General features: G+C 40.2%; 1 protein-coding gene across 3 annotated transcripts in view; it reads right to left on the bottom strand.

Annotated features, from left to right (window-relative positions):
- The window catches only part of MAGI3 (membrane associated guanylate kinase, WW and PDZ domain containing 3), a 310,874-nt gene extending 296,880 nt beyond the window's left edge, over positions 1-13,994 (bottom strand). For all 3 annotated transcript variants that reach the window (XM_017975031.4, XM_009001917.4, XM_002751252.6), the window contains exon 1: positions 13,158-13,994. In XM_017975031.4, the coding sequence (XP_017830520.1) occupies positions 13,158-13,473 (316 nt within the window). In that variant the 5' untranslated portion in view covers positions 13,474-13,994. The remainder of the gene's footprint in view (positions 1-13,157) is intronic.
- Between the last annotated feature and the right edge of the window lie 9,974 nt (positions 13,995-23,968).

Below are 23,968 nucleotides of genomic sequence, written 5' to 3'. Positions count from 1 at the left end.
TTGGCAATTCTTTCCTTTTTGCCTTAGTTCAAAAGATAATAAGCCCCACTCATCTTTTTAAGCTACAGAAATCACAGGTTGCTGATCAGCCAATAAATTGATTGCTTTGGGGGAGATGCTCCCCCTGTCTGTGGCTTGCAGGGGAGGTTGACATCAACTGACATCAAACATAAACATCTCAGCAGCAGGTATGGGAGGTGGGACAGACACAAGCTAACCTAGGACAAAAAGTTACTACAGATGTTACAATCCCTTGGCCCCATGATCATTCCAACTACAGGCCATTATGAAAAGAGAAGCTCACAGAAATGACAATGAGTCATCGAGAATGGGCTAAACTCACCTTTAAGAAGGTGAGTGCCTGGGAAAGGATCAGCTATCGCTCAGCAACTTCCTCCTTGTAGTATGCCTTCCTGAAATGCAGAAGTTGGAAAACTAAAAACTGTATTTTCCAGACTCCTTTATAGCTAGTATTCTGGATGCAAATCTGATTCCACCATTAAGATGCAGGACACAAGATATGGAAAGCAGAAGCAAAGCAGAACCCCATTGGCCTGTAGCTTTTAGCTGCTTTCAGCTTGTAAACAAGATCATGAAAATGTCAGTATCGAGTATCCAGCTTTGAACTAAAACAAAAAAGAATTTTCAACTAGGAGTAGAAGTGTCAGCTAGGAGGTTTTGCAGTGATGCAATGGAATTGGCTGTACTCTTTTGCAAGGCCAATTATTAAATTTTTATGAATTTTACAAATCAATTGTCAAACACAGCCATTATTAATAATTTAGTTGCATAAAATTACAATTAAGTTATATTAAAAACAGAATTAATCATTTTCTAATTATTTTATAGACAGTGGCAGAGGCAGCAGGGACCAGATTCAGCATAACAGTATCTAGTCACCAGTTCACAGGCATCAAGGAGAAGCTGTCACAGCAATGGCCAGATGCTGCATTCCAGACTTCCAGCAGTGACAATATTAACAGCAGTGGCTGTTGTGATCACCTTGTTCACAGCTACAGTAGTATTTTCTTGCCACTGTTTCAGTAGGAACCTCCTGATTGCCACTTTCCTGACTGTAGCAGAGGTGCCAGCTCCCACTGTGGCGCTGTTTCAAGGTGTCCTGGAAATCGTTCTCAGAGGCCCAGCCTAGAGCCCAGCCCTCCAGTCCTTTCAAAAGATGCCCCAAGCAATTAATTCCCTGCATTATATCCCTTTCACTTTCCTTCACTGAACCCTGACTGATACTGCAAAGGAGTATGTGGTAAATGGATTGCAGAAAGATTTTTCCATGTCTACACTCATGCTATTCTTCCACAGATCTACAAAGAGCCCAAGAAGACTCTATCATTCTCATTAGTCTTACCTAATAAATACAGTTTGCCCAGAACTGCTACCTCAATCCCCTTTCTTCAGGTGGGCCTCACAGGGAGTACCTTGTCCTCTGCTGTGGCCAGCTTTACAAGGCCTGAGACATCTTCCTGTCCTGTACCTAGCAAGAGCACAATCCCTCTTTTCAGTTATGTTGTCACTGCAGCTGAACATGCTTGAGGACACTGAGCCAAAGGTATCCTTCACAGTTCATCTCCCACAACCCTGAGTGTCCCCTTGCCCTAAAATTTATCTTCCCCCAATGCATCCCCTAGTCAGTCAAGGAAAAAAAATAAAAGTATAGCTGACTCTAAATCAGACTTGTATCATCAGCCCCACAGAGAGGACAAGAAACAGTGTTAGCAGTCTACCATATAGCCAGAATTATTCAGAAACATCTTGCTGAAAGCACTGTGAAGAAGCTCTGATAGGACAAATGATTTTTCAAAGCTAAAGCAACTATCAAGAATAAATACTTAAATATTCAGCTGTTATACCAGCTAACAATTTTGACTGTGTAAATCTCAATCAAAAGTTAAACCATTATAAAGGCTTAAAATGCCCTGAAAATCTATGGCATATTATAATTAAAATTCTTTCTTGTGCTGCAAATTTGGGGATACCACTGCCTCTAACCACATTCATGCATGCTGATGGCCTAACAGAGTCTAGCATATTACACTTAATTCCAAGAGAATGTAGATTTCATAAAGAAACAGAATATGTTTAACAGGTCCTCTTTCCACCAATTTTCTACACAAATTCTTTTGCTAGAAACCAGAACAATGAAAGGAACAAACAATCTGAGTTCTAGTCTCTGCTCTACCATGTTCAAGCAATGACTTCTGCCACTGCTAAGCTCCGACTTGTCTATCTGTAGACTAAGGTTGGATTGCTGTGCTTCCTTCCACTCTAGTGACTGACTTTAACCCAGAGAGAAAACATAACAGCACAAACACTTAAAGAATAAGAGGTGCCAACAATCCACAACCTGCTTTACCTGCCTCTTCAAAGGATCCATCTTAGGTACAATACTCAAAGCCCAGAAGGAGAAAGGTCTATTTAAATGTAATGAATTATTATTTTAAATTTTATTTAAGCAAAGTGTATAAGTATGCAGACCCTTCTCACAAAGGTGAATTACAGAGCAAGTAGAAAGGAAATACAAGAACAAAAAATATTATTTCCAGTACCAAATACACAATTTTCCCAAGTATATTTATCCTAAAACATGGATCTAATATATTTATCTAGGCTTTTACATATTACAGAGAATATTTTCAGCAATAAAAATATTCTGCTGAAAATATTCTCTTACAAATGTAGCAAGAATACTTTCTGCTTGATTAGTAATTCTTGGAAATGACTACTTCATCACCCAGCTTAGCTGTACAGATTAAACTGCACTGCCACAAACTGTTTTGAAACAGAACCAGGTAGTGAAGCCTTTATTGTAAGTACTTGACCAATGTTTTACTGCATTTAACATCCACGCAAACAATTCAGAATTGTGGTTTTTTCCTTATACTAGAGAAAAGAAGACAGATTTTTTTGGATATAATGAACTGATATTCCATCCAGAAAGTAAAGAAAGACTCAATGCTGTTTCAGTTTATAATTCTACCTGTGAGTCTCTGTGAACTTTCATGTGTTAATCTCTCTATTCAACTCAGTTTTTTTCATGTGTAAAGTAAGATGATAATATCTGACTCATGGAAAATAAATATATAAAGTTCTTTATAAGAAAACATGAATGCTAATGTTTACATCCTTACAAACCAAATGAGACAGGTATCAAATGCCCTGACACAGGAATTATCACTCTAAATGATAGCTAGTATATCGTGACAAGTCCCTAAGTCAGAATACTCCTATTAGAGCAAGGTTGTCTGAACTCAGGGCTGTCACCAAAGGGAGGCTGAAGTGTCATTTCAGTCATCAGCATTACATTGTGAGATTGCTCTAGTTAGCAAATCTAATTCCATTCAAAGGAAACTAAAATTTTCATTAGCATGTGCATTCTAACTTAAACACTGAAATTAGTGAATAGAATTCTTAGCTAAATTTAGTAATATTTTGACAAAGTGTTCTGCTGAAAGCTACCAAGTTGGGTTAAGATACAATTCTGTGAACAGAAGTAATGAAGACTGTATCATTTTACTAGATTTCATGGCTTAATTAATCAATATACGGAATTAATATTGTCGAACTCTAATCATTACAGGCTTTTGAAGTAGAAGCAGTAATCTCCAAGTATGGTCTAAAGGCATCCAAAGGATGTCCAAACTAATCTAACAATACAAAGTACTTCCTATGATGATTCTTATTGGCAAACCACACCCAATTTCGTGAATGTTCATTTTTACGTACAAGTACATTCACCAATAACCTACCAACATTTAATATTCACTAAAGGTCCAACTACCAGATGACACTTGGCAAAACTACAAAACTCCTACTGTGTATGCCATATATAAACTCAAAGTTATTACTAAAATTATTATTTTTATGGTACCAAAGCTGAAGACATTGATACAGTAACTAGAATATAAAAATAATGCAAAATGTTATTTGGAGTACCCACTCATCTCTTTCAACTCTAACCATGCTCTGAGTTCCTCTGTTCTCCTAGAAGAGGCTGTAGAAAACTTTAAAAAGGGGATCAGATTGTATCCTGCAATAGCTGCCAAATAACTTCCTTGGTAATTAAACATGTAACACATTACACCATACTTAAGTAATGTTTCAAAACTCTTATATACCCATTTTATATAAAAGTCAGTGAAGTAGCTCCTTTCACATAATTTCCATGAAGTCATGGTTAAAAAGTATCATTACAGAGCCTTCAGAAGTACTACAAAAATGATGCTATCTAGATTTATGTTTAAAAAGATCATTGTTTTAAAAGCAAAACACCTTAGAAAATAATTTATTTAGAATTTCATTTTCAAAATAGTAGAATAAAATTGTTTTAAAAGAATAACTGTTTAACTAGGCTAATAATCTTTTTCTCAATGCCAAAGATCATTAATCCTCCAACGTATTCCATCTACCTAAAAATCAACAGCATTGATTTAGAGAATCTTATTTGATTTTTTTAATCAAAGAAAATTAAATAAAAATTTTAAGAAATACTTTTAAATTGTGCACATTCAGGTATCAGTATTTCAAATTTTAAAGAAATAACTTTTAAATAAAAGCGATTTTTGATTAAAAACTCAAATATAATATTTGAGTAAAAGTAGGCCTAGAAATCAAATCAGTTTTGGTTTACAGCCAATATCTGTTTTGCTAAAAATGATAGTTTTATGGCAACTGTGTACTACTGCTGGCTTCAAAGCAAAAGAGATTATATGTTTTAAAAGGGATCATTTCCTGTAGTATTGATTCCTCAGCATCCCATCCTTTCAAGAACTTCCCCTCCCTTATGTCTTGGGGGTTCTGCCACAGTTATTAATCATATTATGTTATTTAAACCCAGCTGCGAGAGTGGACATGTCCCCAGGTCTGACCAATCATGGCACTTCACTGTCCTCTCCTCTCTCCACAGTAATTGGTCCAAGAGATGGGCACAGAGCCAAAGTCCCTGGGTGAGATTTGTTATTAGACTCCAAAAAGATGAGAAGCTTTAAGGACCCTGTATGACTTGGGGGTTTGAGCTACCTTTTCTGCTACACTGACAGAGTCTAGCTGAGAAAGAATCCAACCCAGAAGACAAGAGAACCAAATAATAATTCTAATGACCATCACTTGAGAACATGAAGTTAGCTGTTACTGATCTATGCCTGGATTTTAATGTATGTAAGTCAATAAATTTCTTCTTAGCTTAAATTAATCTCAATAGAGTTTCTGTCACTTGCTACAGAATTCTTACAAATACAGAAACTGATACGTAAATTAATTTTTTTCTTTCCTGCTGAGATCTAAGCTATATATCACAGGATACTTGTTGCAAACTAGATACCCATATCCCAAGAGTGATATATCTCTAGGACTACTCCATTAAAGTGAATTTTTAAAAGTTATTTTATTGGAGGAAAAAGCAAAGCCAATCTAGCTTAATTCTATTTAAGTTCACAAAATGAAGCATTAAATAAATACTTGTTTTTTCCTACCTTGTAGGGTATTTTCATTTCATAAAACTACTTCTGTTAAATGCCATTATGTATAGTAAAAAAATCTCATTTTTCATAGTCATATGTAATTTCCAATCAGAACAACAACAGGCTTGCCTCTCATAAACTTCCCTGAAGCCAGAAAATAATTATGTGTTTAAAATTCTGTACAAAAAAACAGCAATAGCAAAGAGGCTAAAATGCCAGAAAGTTGTAAGTAGATTAGTTACCCTTCGAATTGTATACCCAAGACAATAAGAAGGAAAGTCCAAATAGAAAAGATCTTAATTATTAATAAATCTGAAACAATTTTTTTCCAATTACGACTGCATGATGTTTTTTAAAACCAAATCCTAAACTCCAAATAAATTATGGCAAAAAAGTTTAACCCTTTATAACCCGTACAGAGTCTCTAAAACAGTATCTCTCAGTATGTGTTAATAAAACAAGCACCTAATCACCTATAACGACAGTGTCTGCTTTCTCGGGTATTTAGATAGGTCAGCAGTCAAATTATGGTCTTCAGAATGTAATCTATGTTCCCCAGGCCATGTTGGGATGACTGAAATGGGGGGTGGCTGCAACGTCGCGGGGTTGCTCCTACGGAACACTGCAAGGCAGCTGAGTGTCTGTACAGGATAAAATTGCTATGGTTCTGGAGAGAATGGAGATATAATAATGTAACCCTTTGCATTGGAAACCAATCAGCTGTGACTATAACAAAAGGAAAGGCAGGATTAAGATGAAAATATATTTTTCAGTTCCCATTTTCCTAGGGTAGCAAATTGTGTTTTTCCCTAAAACTGACTAGACTTCCAAAACAACCCAAAATAGGGCTATCAACCACAAAGAACACAACTAACAGTACATTAATAGTTAAATAAAAATATTCATAGTATTACATTATGAGTGGAATCAGGCTGAAGGCATGAATAGCATTAAACACCTTATAGCATTATTTCGAGGAGATAACACATTAACAACAACAACAAAAACAAAAAAAAACTTACAGGAGACTATTCATAATGGAACTACCTATACATTCAAACAATTAATATGACCTCCCATCTATTTTCCAATTATCCTATAATGTGGAGTTTGTGGCTTTGTACAAAATAAAGTTTTTTACACACAAACACACACAAAATTATTGAGATGAACCACACGGTAGACCTTTCTGTATTGAACGTTTTTGCCCTGTGTTTTTCTCCTCCTCTGCTTCCTATCTACTACTGGAAAGATCCTAATTCCACCCAACCAAAACCTGTCATCTTTCAAAACCAAAATAAGTTCAAACTTATTCACAATTCATTCCTCAACTAATCAAATCAGAAAATAAGGGCAGATGGCGTGGATCCTACCAAGATATTTAAAAAAAAAAAGAAATCATTATTTCACTTTATGTACACACTTAACTTCCATAAATTCACTATACATACCTAGATGAGGATAATTTCTTAGAATTAAAAGAGTTTCTTTGGAAAAAATATCTTTTTAGTGCAAGCAAATTACTTCATCTGGTAGTCAACCAAAAAACTGCAATTGGTTCCAACATGGATGGAAAAGTGGCACATAGGGCTCATCCTAAAAACAGCACAATGCAGTATTTTATGGACAATTTAAGGGTTTTTTGAAATAACAGTTTTGTTTATACTTGATTTTCCTCTTTTTGTAATGACTTGAGATCCCAAATCCTTTCTAAAACACAGTTCCACAACTTTTTGGAATAGCATACTATGCAGCCAATTAATTAATCAATCTAGTTTTCACCAAAATTCATACTAAGACCTACCTAAAGAGTTTTACACACTGGCAGAAAAGTGAAAAAGGCAAAACCCTTACTACAGGTATTCCTTACCAATGAGTCATTAAGCTCCTACTAAATTGCCAACTTCTTAAAGACACATCATTTCTGACTCATGTTTATATCGCCAGTGCTAGCTCCATGCTGGCACATGGTGGGTGCACCACTAAGTATTCGCTGAAGGAATGAATGGGTGCCAGTAACAGAACTTCTTATTTTTTCTGTATAAAGTAAAATAAGCATCTTTTCTTGAAAAACATTCTGAATATTTGTTCTTCAAAAACAAAATATTAGCAAGATATTTTGTTAGCAAAATTAGCTAGAAGAGCAATGAATGGATTTGTCTCCTGCTCTACAACAAGTCTCATAACACCAGCTTCTAAGTTTCTGAAACTCTTACTCTTGGCCATAGTTTTAAATTCAGGGCATTCATTCTCTCTACCAAAATGTAGTATTTCAAGAAAATTATTCCTCAAAATTTCAGAAGACAAAAAAATAATTTATTAAAGGTGAAACAGTTCTCTTCAATACCAAAACACTTATCTTTTCTCAAATCACACATACACACCAAAAAAAAAAAAAAACCTTGAAATTCATATATTTTGAAATTGGTAAATAATATTAAAGTAATCCATTAAAACAAGATTCTCTTTCAACATACTCCCAAAACACTAAGTGTCCCCAAAAACTACAAAGCAGTTAGGGGTTACATAGCAAAGACTCTGCAGGAAACTATCACTTGAGAAGATTAGGCACTGACTTCATAAGTCAGACACTTGAATGAATTTAGGAGATTTGTTTTGCCGCCAATTTACATAAATTAGTGAGCAGGAAAAAAATCACAAAAATCTGTCTCTCATAACAAAAGGTTTTATAAAGTATATCCAGGATCTCGAGGAAAAATAACGTATATGTCCCAGGAACACAGAGTTATGTTACATAAAAATCAGTTTTAGCAATAAATTGAATAAAATTAAAAATAATCTGAAAAATGAAATGACCAAATGTTAAGTATTTGTTTGTACCAGTAAGATAGCAAGAAATTAAAGAATTGTTAAAATGCCTCAACCTAGGAAAATAAAGTTTTACAAACTAAATTATAAAAAGTCTGGAGGTGAGGGCAGGATCAATATAGTAACCATAATGATATACTAGAAAAGTTAACAAAAGTGTGTGTGTGTGTGTGTGTGTGTGTGTATACATATACATATACATATATGCATATACTATATATATATATATATACACACACACACACACACACACACATATCTACATATATAAATACTGAGATCTTTGGATATAGTACTCCTAGAAAATGATGGTGAGAAAATTTTTTTATTTTTTTGAGATGGAGTTTCGCTCTTGTTACCAAGGCTGGAGTGCAATGGCGCGATCTCGGCTTACCGTAATCTCCGCCTCCTGGGTTCAGGCAATTCTCCTGCCTCAGTCTCCTGAGTAGCTGGGATTACAGGCACGTGCCACCATGCCCAGCTAATTTTTTGTATTTTTGGTAGAGACGGGGTTTCACCATGTTGACAAGGATGGTCTCGATCTCTTGACCTCATGATCCACCACCTCGGCCTCCCAAAGTGCTGGGATTATAGGAGTGAGCCACCACACCCGGTGAGAAAATATTTTTTTAAGTTCAAAGATGTTAATGATATAATAAGAGTCATCAAATATCACACAAGCAAATCAGAATTTTGCCGCTATGGTGTAAGCCCATTATTCATACGAATTGAAGGTGTCATTGAACAGAATCCAAAACCTGAACCCTTGAGTTAGTAAGAGGTTTAGGGAAGAGAAAAAAAACTACCAAAATTTGAAGTAGCAGGAAATGTTCAACTTCAAGGTTTATCAAAATGTAATGCTACTTTCCCTAGCAAAGGGGCTTGGCTTACTTCTTTTTCTACTGTTTCTAAAATAACCTCTAGGTCTCTAGGTGTTCTTATTTTAAAAAACATACAAACAAATGGATTGTAAACCTGGGAGGCTAACAATTAACTCTAAATTCTCTTACTTTTCCCTTCCTCAAATATTACAACCACCTAAACAAAACTCATCAAAAATGCCAAATGACCCACTAAACAAACACACACAAAAAAACTAACAAAAAGATTCAAGAGATAGAGAAGAAAGGCACAATATTATTTTTATTTGAATAACATAAATATTTCTTATTTAAAGGCATCCAGTAACATTTCTTCATCAACAGGAAGTGTATTTCTAGGAATGAGCCCATTTTAACAAAACTCCCTTACAAACTGGATGTCCCAAGGAGTCAGCAGTGAAGACTTTTACCTACATTTAACATTACCCAGGAACTGTTCCAACTTAGTTTTTATTTTAAAAACCTGTAACATTGTTTTCTATGATTTTCATCCCTGGATATACTACTTGCTTAGGGTAGTTGAATGTTATGTGTGCATCATATGGCAGTAGAAAATGATTTCATGTATTTATTGTATCGATACTTAATCTCTGGAATAAATATTGACTGAAATTTACTGAAAGCAAACTGCTGAAATATGAGCTTAACGACGTATGAAGAAGCATAAAACTCTGCAGAATTAGAGTTTGGGTAATTTTACAACAAAATTAACTACCTGTATAGAAATCAGAATACAAATTGTTTAAGAATATACACTCTGTAGTAAAATCAAAGAAACTAAACCTAGTCATAGGACCGTATCACGAAACAATTTCACCAGAGGTTCAAAGTTCAACTTACTACTGGGAACAGACAAAGTTCAAACTAAAATGACCACTTTTCCCTTTGCGGAAAAATAAACAACAGGGTCATAATTAAGAAACAGGTAACTAAATGGGCCACGCAATAGGTGAAACTAAAGATTCTCCTAGATGCAGGCAAGGTACTGACTGCTAAGTACTACACTAATACTAACACAGTAAGAAATTACCTAATTTATTCAGGAAAAGCTTCAGATTATAAACCACATTTTAAAGAGTAACTTTCAATTCTCTATTAAAGATTATAACAAAGAAAGAAGAAAAAATAAAAGCTAAAGACAGCTGCAGGAAAGATGTTAAGTCACCTGGCTGATGGTACCGGCTTTGGGAGGGCTCCCCTTCGCACCTACTAAGTGAAAAGAAGGCTAGGACGAATCAGTGCTACAAAAGCCATGTCCTAGAACCCAGCTCACCCTTCTGCCATGGATTTTGTCAGAAGAGAATATGAGATAATTTCCAATTAGTAAGATGTAAATCTTACAAAAATGGCTAAATTTTACTCTTTTACTGTGCTAGTCTCTAAATGTCATATTATGAATATGGTTTAATAAAAAGCAACTAGTCAAGACAAGAGAGGGCTAAGGACACTTTACAATACCTTATTAAATTGAAAAATCCATTTCTGTCACAAAGTTTAGATAAAAGAGAAAAGAAAACAATGTTTACAGCAAGTTTCTTTTTAAATTCCCTTACTCTACTTTCATCCTTTCCAAAATAAATCATGAAAATAAACAATCTGGGTCTCTTCTGAAGATAATATTTGTTTTTAATCAAACTCAAAGTTCTACAGATAACCTCTTCAAGTTCTTAATTTCTAGTATTTAAGGTCTCGTGTTTAACCTGCAAAAATCTTGCTATTTTATAACAAATGATGATTTTAAGCAAAGCCATTTAAGAAAGCCATTTAATACAATACCTAACATGAGGCTATCAAGAAGCTAAGAATACTATTTTTAAAAGAGATTAAAAATGTTAAATTACAACCTCCTCAGAAACAATATTAATCTCAGATGACACAGACATAATGGTATCTTGAGAAATTACTGACACCAAGTGTCTCTTTAAAATATAAGTGTAGTATTCAGAACTTTATTACTAATGACTACAGAATGTTCCACAGTCATTAATATGTTATTCCCTTTATTTTGGCTAACCAAAATAGTGTCTGTGGCTATCAGGAGGGCAAAACTGTATTGCTATACAAATGTCAACTACAAACTGGGGCATAGGATGTTTATTCAATACAGTTAATATTATTAATACTCTAAACCTTGAATTATTGTTAAATATAAAGGTTGAGAAAATGTATAACAGGAAGATTAGACTAATGTTATGAAGACTGAAATCTCTTCAGTCTTCTTTAAAAAAAAACCCACAGGCAATAATTTAAAATACACCAGCTTGTCAATGTATCAACTTTAAAACTATTTCTAAAAATAAGATATATTCTCATCTATGCCCCCAACTAATCAAAACAAAACACAAAGCAATGATGCAGATGTTCTCTTTATTCACTGACTCATGGGATTTGAAGTAAGATTTGGCACCTAGACTAGCAAATGCTGTCTATATTGTCTTTTGCATATTACAGTGCCTGACTGGCCGAGTTACAGCCCCAAAAGCCTTTCCTTTACCTTTCACACATGGCTGTCAAAGTTAGAGTCAGGAAAAAAATTTTTTCAAATTCTCAAAACTATACAGAAAAAGCTGTTTAAAGTCTGCCAAAGTTGTAAAAAATTAACAACAATAAAAAGAAAATCTCACCACATAAACCCACACGCTTAAAATGAATATGATGGAATAGCCTATAGAAAGAAAATCTTAATTAAGATCTTAGGAGCATGTAAGTGTGTGTGTGTTGTGTGTGTGTGTGTGTGTGTGTGTACCCACAATACACACACATATGGAAACTGCATCACAAACCATCAATCTCCATTAAGCTCAAGGACTATTAAAAGAGATACTAGTATTTATAAAGGGAGTTGCTAAGAAAGAAAAGAAATGAGGAGATAACATATTAAATTTTTCTCCAGAATTTTCTAGCATTTTGCCATCAAGGGATGGACTGCTATCTAGCCCAGGTAACAATTAAGCAACCCATTATATTTTGATGCACCGTATACTCAGTAGAGCACATTCAGGAAAAACAGTTTGGTTTCTAATAATGTTACAATCACAGTTCTCTCTCCCACAAACATCTAAGATGACAGAACCACATTCTACCTCGGCTGAAACAAAACCAACAATGCTGTCAATAACAAATTCGTAAGAACTACTACATGCTATCAGATCTCACTGTACGCTGTCTCTGATCAATGCTTTGAAACTGAAGAGTATGCCATAAACGTAAGGTGCTTTGCAGCGGATTTTACTAGCATAAAAGACACCCGGGAAAGAGGCTCCTTTAATCTACCACTTCAACAAAATTCTGTAAAATCAAAAGCGTTACAGAAGCTTTCACTCCGATAGGCATCTAGGTCTTCCTTCAAAACCCAGACTCTATTCAACAGCTCCCTGCAAGAACACACCAGTCTGCTACATATCACATATTGTATTCTCATCGGTTCTCAGACACCTGAACCACCGGGACTGACAGAGTTAGGCTGTCAGCTCCGAGATGTCTGCTAGCGTGCAAGAAACACTGAAGCAGCTAAGCCCTTTCAGGTACACTAGGTGGTAATCTTGACACCATGTGCCTCGATAGTAAAGACCCTTTTCCCTGTTAGAAGATGCGTAAGATCGTTCCAAACAAAATGCTACAATCCTAAGCATCTTCTTGCACAAAAGAGAGCCGAAAAGGCTTGCTTTCTCTAATCAAAAACTCTTGCCTGCGGTGGGAGATGAAGCTACAGATTTAGGAAACCCAGCTTCTAGTCGCAGTTCTGTGACAGCCAGCACTGCTAACAGAGCAACCCCGCCGAGCCGGAGCTCAGTTTTCCCATCGACAAAATGGGACTCACCGTCGTCACCCTCCTCCCTCGTGCGGGAGTCAGGTACACTCCGGAGGTCTAAGATTACCCGGGACAATACGCGGTGGGGAGGTGCCGCAGCTCCCAGGACGCCCACCCTGGAGCCCACCCCGCAACACCCCGCGCAGACACGCAGGGCCAGCGTACCTGGTTTCACAGTCTTGAGACGAATGGGCTCGCGGAAGTGGCGGATGACAGCCAGGGTGTCCCGGTTGGTGAGCCCGCTGACAGGCGTCCCGTTCACCTCCAGCAGCACATCCCCTGGGCTGGGCGCCTTGCCCGAGACGACGCAGCAGGTGCCCCCGCCGGGATCCTCGCGGAGCCGCCCCAGGTAGGGGAACTCGCCACGCTCCGCGCCACCGCGGATCTCCGCGCCGAATTCGCCCGGGGGCCCGGCCCAGGACACCGCGCACTCCTGCACCTTGCTGAGCCAGTGCTTCTTCTTCTTCAGCGTCTTCGACATCCCGAACCCCGCTGCACCATGGGGGAGACCCCGCGCGGGCGGCCGGGGCGGCGCTCCGGCCCCGTCTCAGCCCGGGGGCCCTGGGCGGCCCGCACAGCCCGGTCAGGGGGGCCTCGCCGCTCTGGCCCCCCCTCCCCGCGACCACAGCCCGCTGGGGGCCCGGCCGCTCCCAGCCCCGAGACGCCCCTTGGACGCCCCTCTCGGCTGCGCTGCCCGGGGCTGACCGGACTCCGCGAGGGCCACCGCGCGTTAGGCTGAAGAAAGGAAAAGAGAATTGTCCCCAGGCGGTTCCAGAAGGGGCTTCGGGCGGGGTCACTGCCGCCGGCTGGCCCCCAGGCTCAGCGCCCGAGCGGCGGGAAAGGCTGAGGCGGGGGGGCGGTGAGGTAAAGGGGGAAGAGCCGGGAACGGGAAAAATCCGTCGGCGGCGCGCATAAGCGCGCGTAGACACGTCGCGGGATCGACCGTGGCCGCTGCGGAGCTGTAGCGCGAAGACCAACGCCTGCCCAAGCTGCCAGGAAACTGCCGCTTTCAAACCCGCCGCAACCTCCTCCTCCTCCCTTTTCCCTTCCCCCCCGCCCTCGCCCATCCCTCATCCAGAGCCCCGCCCCCTCCCGCCGCGCGGCGCCCGGCGCGCTGCCGTCACAGGCCGGGCACTGGGGAACGAGCCCCGGCACTGGACTCTCGCGCTGGGGATTGGCCCCCGTCCGGCAGGGGGCGGACCGCCAACGAGAATGAGGACCACTGGTTGGTCGGTGAGAGTGAAGGAGGCGGGCACTAGAATGACTGAAGTTTAGAAAGGGTGGAAAAAAGAAGTTTGGAGAGTGAGGGAGGGCGCAGAGGAGGGGCAGGAGAGTGGAACGGGCTGCGGGTCGCAGGGCCGGGAGAGGCCCTCTGCGTGGCGGCTGGAGCCAAGGAAAACTCCAATCCGAGAGTGACCGAACTCCCTGAAGTGGGGGCGTGGCCGGCGATTTAGGCGGAGACACGGGCGGAGCCTCCTAGCCTGTGCGGAGCGCGGAGAGGGGCGGGTCTGCTTAGATTGGAAGACAGCGTGCGGAGTCCTGAGCCGGCAGAGGTTGCGGGGCCTGTAGGGTGGTCTGTTACGGCCTGTTACAGCCGATAGCTTGCATTGAGTGGACGTTTCTTGTTCATTCGTTCATTGAACAAATGATACTGAAAGCCCATGGAGGCAGGGCTTTTGGAGTCCGGTTGATGAAAGATATTATAGAGTCCTGCACTTAACTACTTGCTGTGTGACCGCAGGCGATGTAGACAACCTCTCTGAGCCGCAGCATCCGTAATGAAAAGTGAATAATTATACCTATCCATGCAAGTGTTGAAGATTACGGAAGATACATACAAAATAACTGCATAGTGCCTGACAGTAGGTGGATTCCTCTGAAAGTTTGGTAGCTGCTGCTGCTGATGATGACGATGATGATTTTGTGTTAGACAGAGATTGTGCTAGGTACTGGGATTCAAGGGTGAAGAAAACAGAAGCCCTGCTCTTGAGGTGGTTACAGGCAGTGAGAGAGACCCAGAAGGAAGCAGACTGACTGAGGTGGGGGGGTGGGGTGGAGGTAGAAGGTGAATTACTAAGAACTAGCCTGGTAGCCGGCAGACCTGGTTGGAGTCCTGACATGCTACTTACTTGCTGTTTGACCTTGGCCAAATCTCAGTTAAAGGAGTTGAAGGGAGAATGAACATCAAATAAAAGATACCGTAGATCCCTTCCAGCTCTAATTTTTCGAAACTTCACATGAGCTTTCTCTCCTCCCCTGCTTTACTTAGACACTTATCGCTGTCTTTGGAATGCCCTTCATCCCATCTCTTTTAAAACTCCTATCCGTGCTCATCGCAAATGCCAGCTCTTCAGGTAGCGTTCTCTGATTTCTTGCCCTCAAGTGGAAAGTGTTTTCTTTGAGCTATGATCTTTGTTTTACTTTTGTAGCATGACATTTATTTGTGTGGTCTCTTGTCTCCCTTTAATAGTAGATGAAAGCCCTTATTTAAACGAGGAATAACTCCACAGAATCTCACCACACCTCAGACAGACTGGACCAAGCTTCAACAGCTGCAGTGATTTCGTTGTCATTGTATCAGTCAGGGTCCTGACAGGAAACAAATGGCATTTTGCAAAGATGTGGGCAGGGTGTGGGAAACCACAAGAGAAGTGTGGAACCCTGGGGCTAACAGCTCCTAGATCTGTCCAATCAGGGAAAGAGCAGATACCGAAAAACCCAGACCCAGAGGGCCACCTGACAGGAGCCTGTGACCTTCAGTCAATGGATGCAGTCAGCCTAAGTAATCACCCATCGAAGGAGCTGGGAGGTTTATGTCTAATTCGCCATCCCCCTCCAGTCTCCTGCTGGTACATGCCAATGGCCAAGTCCAACCAGCAGCCAGAGGGCAAGGGAGCCTTTTGATATAGTTATTATCAGTCAGCTATATCAGAAGAGGAAATAGTGCATCTGAGGGGAGAATATTCGGCACAGACACCATGTGGGTGGCTCAGATTTACCCATATCTGAGACAAAACTTGGAGTATTTTTTTTCTGAACTACTACCTATACCAATGGATTCCTGGATAAAATCTTCATAACCTACACATCATCTGTTTTTGCTGAAACTCTGGGAAAACATCTTTCTCTGTCTAGATTGTATCTGTTAGAATGTATTTGGCCTCAAGGAACAGAATATCTGACAGCAGCTGAAAGCATGAGGTCATGTAATATGTCTTTAATATCGATGTAAGTGCAGGTAGTTTCAAGGTTAGTTGAGCAGCACAATCATGTCATCAAGGACCCAAGCTCTTTTTTGTGTTTGCCGTCATCATATGCATGTTGGCGTTTGTCTCCAGGTTTGTCACCTCCTAATTGCAGTGTGGCTGCCATAGCTCCAGGTATCACATCCTCAGAGGTCACTGCACAAAGCAGGAAGGGAAGAAAAGGTAATGCTGTCCTTCATTTTTATGAAGGAAAGAAATATTTCCCAGACTTCAGATTCTTCCTGATCATCCAGAAAGTGGTCACATGCCACATCAGACCAGTCACTGGCAAAACAAGATAGAATTTGCCACAGTTGATTAAATTGATCACAAGTCACCCCTAAACAAAATAAATGTTCTGATTAAGAGGAGAAAAGAGGAAATAGTTAAGTAAACATCCAGCAGTGTTTGCCACATGTCTCAGCCATGAATAAGGTATATTCTTTCTTGGGCAGAAAACTGCAGTGATTGAGAGCGGTGGCTGAGCTTTTCTGTCAGACTGCAAATCCCAGCTTTTCTACTCACCAGCTCCCTGAGGTTGAGCAAGCTATTTAACCTTGCCTAACCTCAATCTCCTCATCCGCAAAGTGGGTTCCATGACAGTGAGAACTGTATGAAGCTGTTTGAGTCAAATAATTTGAGTCGAGCTCTTTGATAACATAGGGTGCAGCATTGAGCAAACACTAAATTTTTATTTTAGTTTATGCTAAATTGTACTATCTGTGACAAAGCTAAAAACATTGTATTAAATTCACCTGTCTTAGTAAGCTTTGGTTTAGTTTTTTAAATATTCTACAAACAAGCTTACCATGCTATTGAATTAATTCTGGTAGATTACTATTTTGGCAATTATTACATAGTTAAAGGGGTCATATTATAAGCCTCTGTCTCTAAAACGGCACCTAACTTTTAGGCACCTAATTAATCATATTCTATTCATGCTTATCACTACTTTCCAAACCTAATGGTTGGTTTCATAGTTGTGATTTCCATTGGGGAATATTAATAAGCCAAACAACATGGAACAAAAATAGTAACAAAAATAAATGAGGCAATTGAATTTGAAGATTTCCACGTTTCTTGGGGCTATCTCTATCTAATCTATAGAGATAGAGATTGCTATGTGAGTTAGGCCATTTTTTTGTCCCTATAAAGAAATACCTGAGGCTGGGTAATGTAAAGAAAAGAGGTTTAGTTGAGCACAGTTCTGCAGGCTGTACGAGCATGGTGCTGGTATCTTCTTGGCTTACTGGGGAGGCCTCGGGTGGAATTTACTTATGGCAAAAGGCAAAGCAGTGGCAGGCACATCACATGGTGAAGGTAGGAGCAAGAGAGGGTGGAGGTGCCACATACTTTTAAACAACCAGGTCTGGTGTGAACTCACTCATTGCCAAGAAGACTGTGCTAAGCCATTCATGAGGGATTCATCCTGTCCAAGCCCCTCCCACCAGGCCCCACCTCCAACACTGGGGATCACATTTCTTTTTTTTTTTTTAATTGCATTTTAGCTTTTGAGATACATGTGCAGAACATGCAAGATAGTTGCATAGGTACACATGTGGCAGTGTGATTTGCTGTCTTCCTCCCCTTCGCCCACATCTGGCATTTCTCCCCATGCTATCCCTCCCCAGCTCACTCCCCCGCTGTCCCTCCCCTATTCCCCCCAATAGACCCCAGTGTGTAGTGCTCCCCTCCCTGTGTCCATGTGTTCTCATTGTTCATCACCCACCTATGAGTGAGAATATGCGGTATTTCATTTTCTGTTCTTGTGTCAGTTTGCTGAGAATGATGTTCTCCAGATTCATCCATGTCCCTACAAAGGACATAAACTCATTGTTTTTGATGGCTCCATAATATTCCATGGTGTATATGTGCCACATTTTTCCAGTCCAGTCTATCATCGATGGGCATTTGGGTTGGTTCCAGGTCTTTGCTATTGTAAACAGTGCTGCAATGAACATTCGTGTGTCCTTATAGTAGAACAATTAATAGTCCTTTGGATATATACCCAGTAATGGGATTGCTGGGTCAATTGGAATTTCTATTTGTAGGTCCTTGAGGAATCGCCACACTGTCTTCCACAATGGTTGAACTAATTTACACTCCCACCAGCAGTGTAAAAGTGTTCCTATTTCTCCACATCCTCTCCAGCATCTGTTGTCTCCAGATTTTTTAATGATCGCCATTCTAACTGGCATGAGATGGTATCTCAATGTAGTTTTGATTTGCATTTCTCTGATGACCAGTGATGATGAGCATTTTTTCATATGTTTGTTGGCCTCATGTATGTCTTCTTTTGCCAAGTGTCTGTTCATATCCTTTGCCCATTTTTGAATGGGCTTGTTTGCTTTTTTCTTATAAATCTGTTTTAGTTCTTTGTAAATTCTGGATATCAGCCCTTTGTCAGATGGGTAAACTACAAAAATGTTTTCCCATTCTGTTGGTTGCCGATTCACTCTAGTGACTGTTTCTTTTGCCGTGCAGAAGCTGTGGAGTTTGATGAGGTCCCATTAGTCTATTTTGGCTTTTGCTGCCAATGCTTTTGGTGTTTTGGTTATTAAGTCCTTGCCTACTCCTATGTCCTGAATGGTTTTGCCTAGATTTTCTTCTAGGGTTTTTATGGTGCCAGGTCTTATGTTTAAGTCTTTAATCCATCTAGAGTTAATTTTAGTGTAAGGTGTCAGGAAGGGGTCCAGTTTCTGCTTTCTGCACATGGCTAACCAGTTTTCCCAACACCACTTATTCAACAGGGAATCCTTTCCCCATTGCTTTTTTTTGTCAGGTTTATCAAAGATTGTATGGTTGTAGCTATGTTGTGTTGCCTTCGATGCCTCTGTTCTGTTCCATTGGTCTATATCTCTGTTTTGGTACAAGTACCATGCTGTTTTGATTACTGTAGCCTTGTAGTATAGTTTGAAATCCGGTAGTGTGATGCCTCCTGCTGTGTTCTTTTTGCTTAGAATTGACTTGGCTATGCGGGCTCTCTTCTGGTTCCATATGAAGTTCAAGGTGGTTTCTTCCAGTTCTGTGAAGAAAGTCAATGGTAACTTGATGCGGATAGCATTGAGTCTGTAAATTACTTTGGGCAGTATAGCCATTTTCACAATATTGATTCTTCCTAACCATGAACATGGAATGTTTCTCCATCTGTTTGTGTCCTCTCTTATTTCGTTGAGCACTGGTTTGTAGTTCTCCTTGAAGTGGTCCCTTACATTCCTTGTGAGTTGTATTCCTAGGTATTTTATTCTCTTTGTAGCAATTGTGGATGGCAGTTCGTTCTTGATTTGGCTCTCTTTAAGGCTGTTATTGGTGTATAGGAATGCTTGTGATTTTTGCACGTTGATTTTCTATCCTGAGACTTTGCTGAAGTTGCTTATCAGTTTCAGGAGTTTTTGGGCTGAGACGATGGGGTCTTCTAGATAAACAATCATGTCGTCTGCAAATAGAGACAATTTGGCTTCCTCCTTTCCTATTTGAATACCCTTTATTTCTTTTTCTTGCCTGATTGCTCTGGCTAGAACTTCTAGTACTATATTGAATAGAAGTGGTGAGAGAGGGCATCCTTGTCTAGTGCCAGATTTCAAAGGGAATGCTTCCAGTTTTTGCCCATTCAATATGATATTCGCTGTTGGTTTGTTGTAAATAGCTTTTATTATTTTGAGATACGTTCTGTCAATACCGAGTTTATTGAGGGTTTTTAGCATAAAGGGCTGTTGAATTTTGTCAAAGGCCTTCTCTGCATCAACTGAAATAATCATGCGGTTTTTGTTTTTGATTCTGTTTATGTGGTGAATTACATTTATAGACTTGCATATGTTGAAACAGCCTTGCATATGTTGAACCAGCCTTGCATCCCCGGGATGAATCCTACTTGATCATGATGGATAAGCTTTTTGATGTGCTGTTGAAATCGGCTTGCCAGTATTTTATTGAAGATTTTTGTGTCTATGCTCATCATGGATATTGGCCTGAAGTTTTCTTTTCTTGTTGAGTCTCTGCCGGGCTTTGGTATCAGGATGATATTGGTCTCATAAAATGATTTGGGGGGGATTCCCTCTTTTTGGATTATTTGGAATAGTTTCAGAAGGAATGGTAACAGTTCCTCTGTGTGTGTCTTGTAGAATTCAGCTGTGAACCCATCTGGACCTGGGCTTTTTTTGTGTGGTAGGCTCTTAATTGCTGCCTCAACTTCAGACCTTGTTATTGGTCTATTCATAGTTTCAGCTTCCTCCTGGTTTAGGCTTGGGAGGACACAGGTGTCCAGGAATTTATCCATTTCTTCCAGGTTTACTAGTTTATGTGCATAGAGTTGTTTGTAATATTCTCTGATGATGGTTTGAATTTCTGTGGAATCTGTGGTGATTTCCCCTTTATCGTTTTTTATTGCATCTATTTGGTTATTCTCTCTTTTCTTTTTAATCAATCTGGCTAGTGGTCTATTTTGTTGATCTTTTCAAAAAGCCAGCTCTTGGAATTATTGATTTTTTGAAGGGTTTTTCGTGTCTCTATCTCCTTCAGTTCTGCTCTGATCTTAGTTATTTTTTGTCTTCTGCTAGGTTTTGAGTTTTTTTGATCTTGCTCCTCTAGCTCTTTCAATTTTGACGTTAGGGTGTCAATTTTACATCTCTCCACTCTTCTCATGTGGGCACTTATTGCTATATATTTTCCTCTAGAGACTGCTTTAAATGTGTCCCAGAGATTCTGGTATGTTGTGTCTTCGTTCTCATTGGTTTCGAAGAACTTCTTTATTTCTGCCTTCATTTCATTGTTTATCCAGTCAACATCCAAGAGCCAGTTGTTCAGTTTCCGTGAAGCTGTGCAGTTCTGAGTTAGTTTCTGAATTCTGAGTTCTAACTTGATTGCACTATGGTCTGAGAGACTGTTTGTTATGATTTCAGTTGTTTTGCATTTGCTGAGGAGTGCTTTACTTCCAATTATGTGGTCCATTTTAGAGTAGGTTTGATCTGGTGCTGAGAAGAATGTATATCCTGTGGATTTGGGATGGAGAGTTCTGTAAATGTCTATCAGGTTTGCTTGTTTCAGGTCTGAGTTCAAGTCCTGGATATCCTTGTTAATTTTCTGTCTGGTCGATCTGTCTAATATTGACAGTGGAGTTTTAAAGTCTCCCACTATTATTGTGTGGGAGTCTAAGTCTCTTTGTAACTCATTAAGAACTTGCCTTATATATGTGGGTGCTCCTGTATTGGGTCCATATATATTTAGGATCGTTAGCTCTTCTTGTTGTATCGATCCTTTTACCATTATGTAATGTCCTTCTTTGTCTCTTTTGATCTTTGTTGCTTTAAAATCTGTTTTATCAGAGACGAGAATTGCAACTCCTGCATTTTTTTTTTTTTTTTTTTTTTTTGCTCTCCATTTGCTTGGTAAATCTTCCTCCATCCCTTTATTTTGGGCCTTTGCGTATCCTTGCATGTGAGATGGGTTTCCTGGATACAGCACACTGATGGGTTTTGGCTTTTTATCCAATTTGCCAGTCTGTGTCTTTTGATTGGTGCATTTAGCCCATTTACATTTAGGGTTAATATTGTTATGTGTGAATTTGATACTGCCATTTTGATGCTAGCTGACTCTTTTGCCCATTAGTTGATGCAGAGTCTTCATTTTGTTGTTGCTTTTTAGCATTTGGTATGTTTTTGAAATGGCTGGTACTGGTTGTTTCTTTCTACGTGTAGTGCCTCTTTCAGGAGCTCTTGTAAAGCAGGCCTGGTGGTGAGAAAATCTCTGAGTACTTGCTTGTTCGCAAAGGATTTTATTTTTCCTTCACTTATGAAGCTCAGTTTGGCTGGATATGAAATTCTGGGTTGAAAGTTCTTTTCTTTAAGGGTGCTGAATATTGGCCTCCACTCTCTTCTGGCTTGTAGGGTTTCTGCTGAGAGATCTGCTGTGAGTCGGATGGGCTTCCCTTTGTGGGTGACCTGACCTTTCTCTCTGGCTGCCCTTAGCATTTTCTCCTTTATTTATACCCTGGTGAATCTGACGATTATGCACCTTGGGGTTGCTCTTCTTGCGGAATATCTTTGTGGTGTTCTCTCTATTTCCTGGACTTGAATATTGGCCTGCCTTGCTAAGTTGGGGAAATTTTCCTGGATAATATCCTGAGGAGTATTTTCCAGCTTGGATTAATTCTCTTCGTCACATTCAGGTATACCTATCAAACGTAGATTAGGTCTCTTCACATAGTCCCACATTTTTTGGAGACTTTGTTCATTCCTTTTTGTGCTTTTCTCTCTAATCTTGGTTTCTCGTTTTATTTCATTGAGTTGATCTTCAACTTCTGATATCCTTTATTCTGCTTGGTCAATTTGGCTGTTGAAACTTGTGCATGCTTCGCAAAGTTCTCGTGTTCTGTTTTTCAGCTCCTTCAATTCACTCGTATTCCTTTCTAAGTTGTCCATTCTTGTTATCATTTCCTCAAATCTTTTTTCAAGGTTCTTAGTTTCTTTGCATTGAGTTAGAACGTGTTCTTTTAGCTCATGGAAGTTTCTCATTACCCACTTTCTGAAGTCTGATTCTGTCATTTCATCACACTCATTCTCCATCCAGCTTTGTTCCCTTGCTGGTGAGGAGTTGTGGTCCCTTGTAGGAGGCGAGGTGTTCTGGTTTTGGGTGTTTTCCTCCTTTTTGCGCTGGTTTCTTCCCATATTTGTGGATTTATCCACCTGGCATCTGAGTAGTTGCTGATTTTCCGATTGGGTCTCTGAGTGGACGTCCAGATTGTTGATGATGAAGTATTTCTGTTTCTTAATTTTCTTTCTAACAGTCTGGCCCCTCTGCTGTAGGACTACTGGGGTCCACTCCAGGCCCTGCTTGCCTGGGGAACTCCTGTAGCAGCTGCAGAACCGTGAGGGTTGCTACTAGTTTCTTCTTCTGCTATCTTTGTCCCTGAATGATGCCTGCCAAATGTCAGTCTGATCAGTCCTTCGTGAGGTGACTCTTTGGATATATGGGGGTTAGGGAGCTGCTTGAGGAGACTGTCTGTACTTTATACTTGAGGAGACAGTCTGTACTTTATAGGAGCTCAAGTGCTGAGCTGTGAACTCCGTTGTTCATTCGGGGCTGCTACGCAGGTACGTTTAAGTCTGCTGCAGCAGAACTCATAAAGCCATGTTTTTTTCCTCAGGTGCTCTGTCCCAGGGAGTTAGGGCTTTATTTATGAGTATCCATTGCACTGTCCTGCCCAGCAAGGAGGCAGTCTAATCACTGCTTGCCTGTAGTGGCTATGCTGAGCTGCTGTGTGCTGCACCCTGTTGCCGTGGGCTCCACCCTGTTGCCGTGTGCTCCGCCCTGTTGTCTTGTGCTCCGCCCTGCTGCTATGTGTAATTCCCTGTAGTCCTGTTTATATGGGTGTGGTTAGAGCTACCTTGGTGATGATGGCCCGCCTCTGGAGTGGCGGGTTGCCTCGGCAACAGCAGGCTGCGTCAGCAATGGCAGTGTACCTCCGTAGGGGTCGAGTGCCTCGGTAATGGCGGACGCCCCTCCCCTTCCAAGCTGCACCGTCCTGTGTTCAGCAGTGCTTGCTGTGAAACTCTCAACCCCGAGCGTTTCCAATTGCTGTTTTGTTTGTTTTTGTGGGGGTGGGACCTGCTGAACCTGATTACCTGGCTCCCTGCCTCAGAGCCCCTTTTTTTTTTTAAGTTGAATGGTTGACCCTCGCCCAGGTGTTCCAGTCACCTGCTGAAAGGGCGCTGGGATCTATGTGATTTCCCATGC

This window comes from Callithrix jacchus, chromosome 7, assembly GCF_049354715.1.
Source record: "Callithrix jacchus isolate 240 chromosome 7, calJac240_pri, whole genome shotgun sequence".
Taxonomy (NCBI): Eukaryota; Metazoa; Chordata; class Mammalia; order Primates; family Cebidae; genus Callithrix; species Callithrix jacchus.
This window is presented reverse-complemented; position numbering and strand designations above follow the sequence as displayed.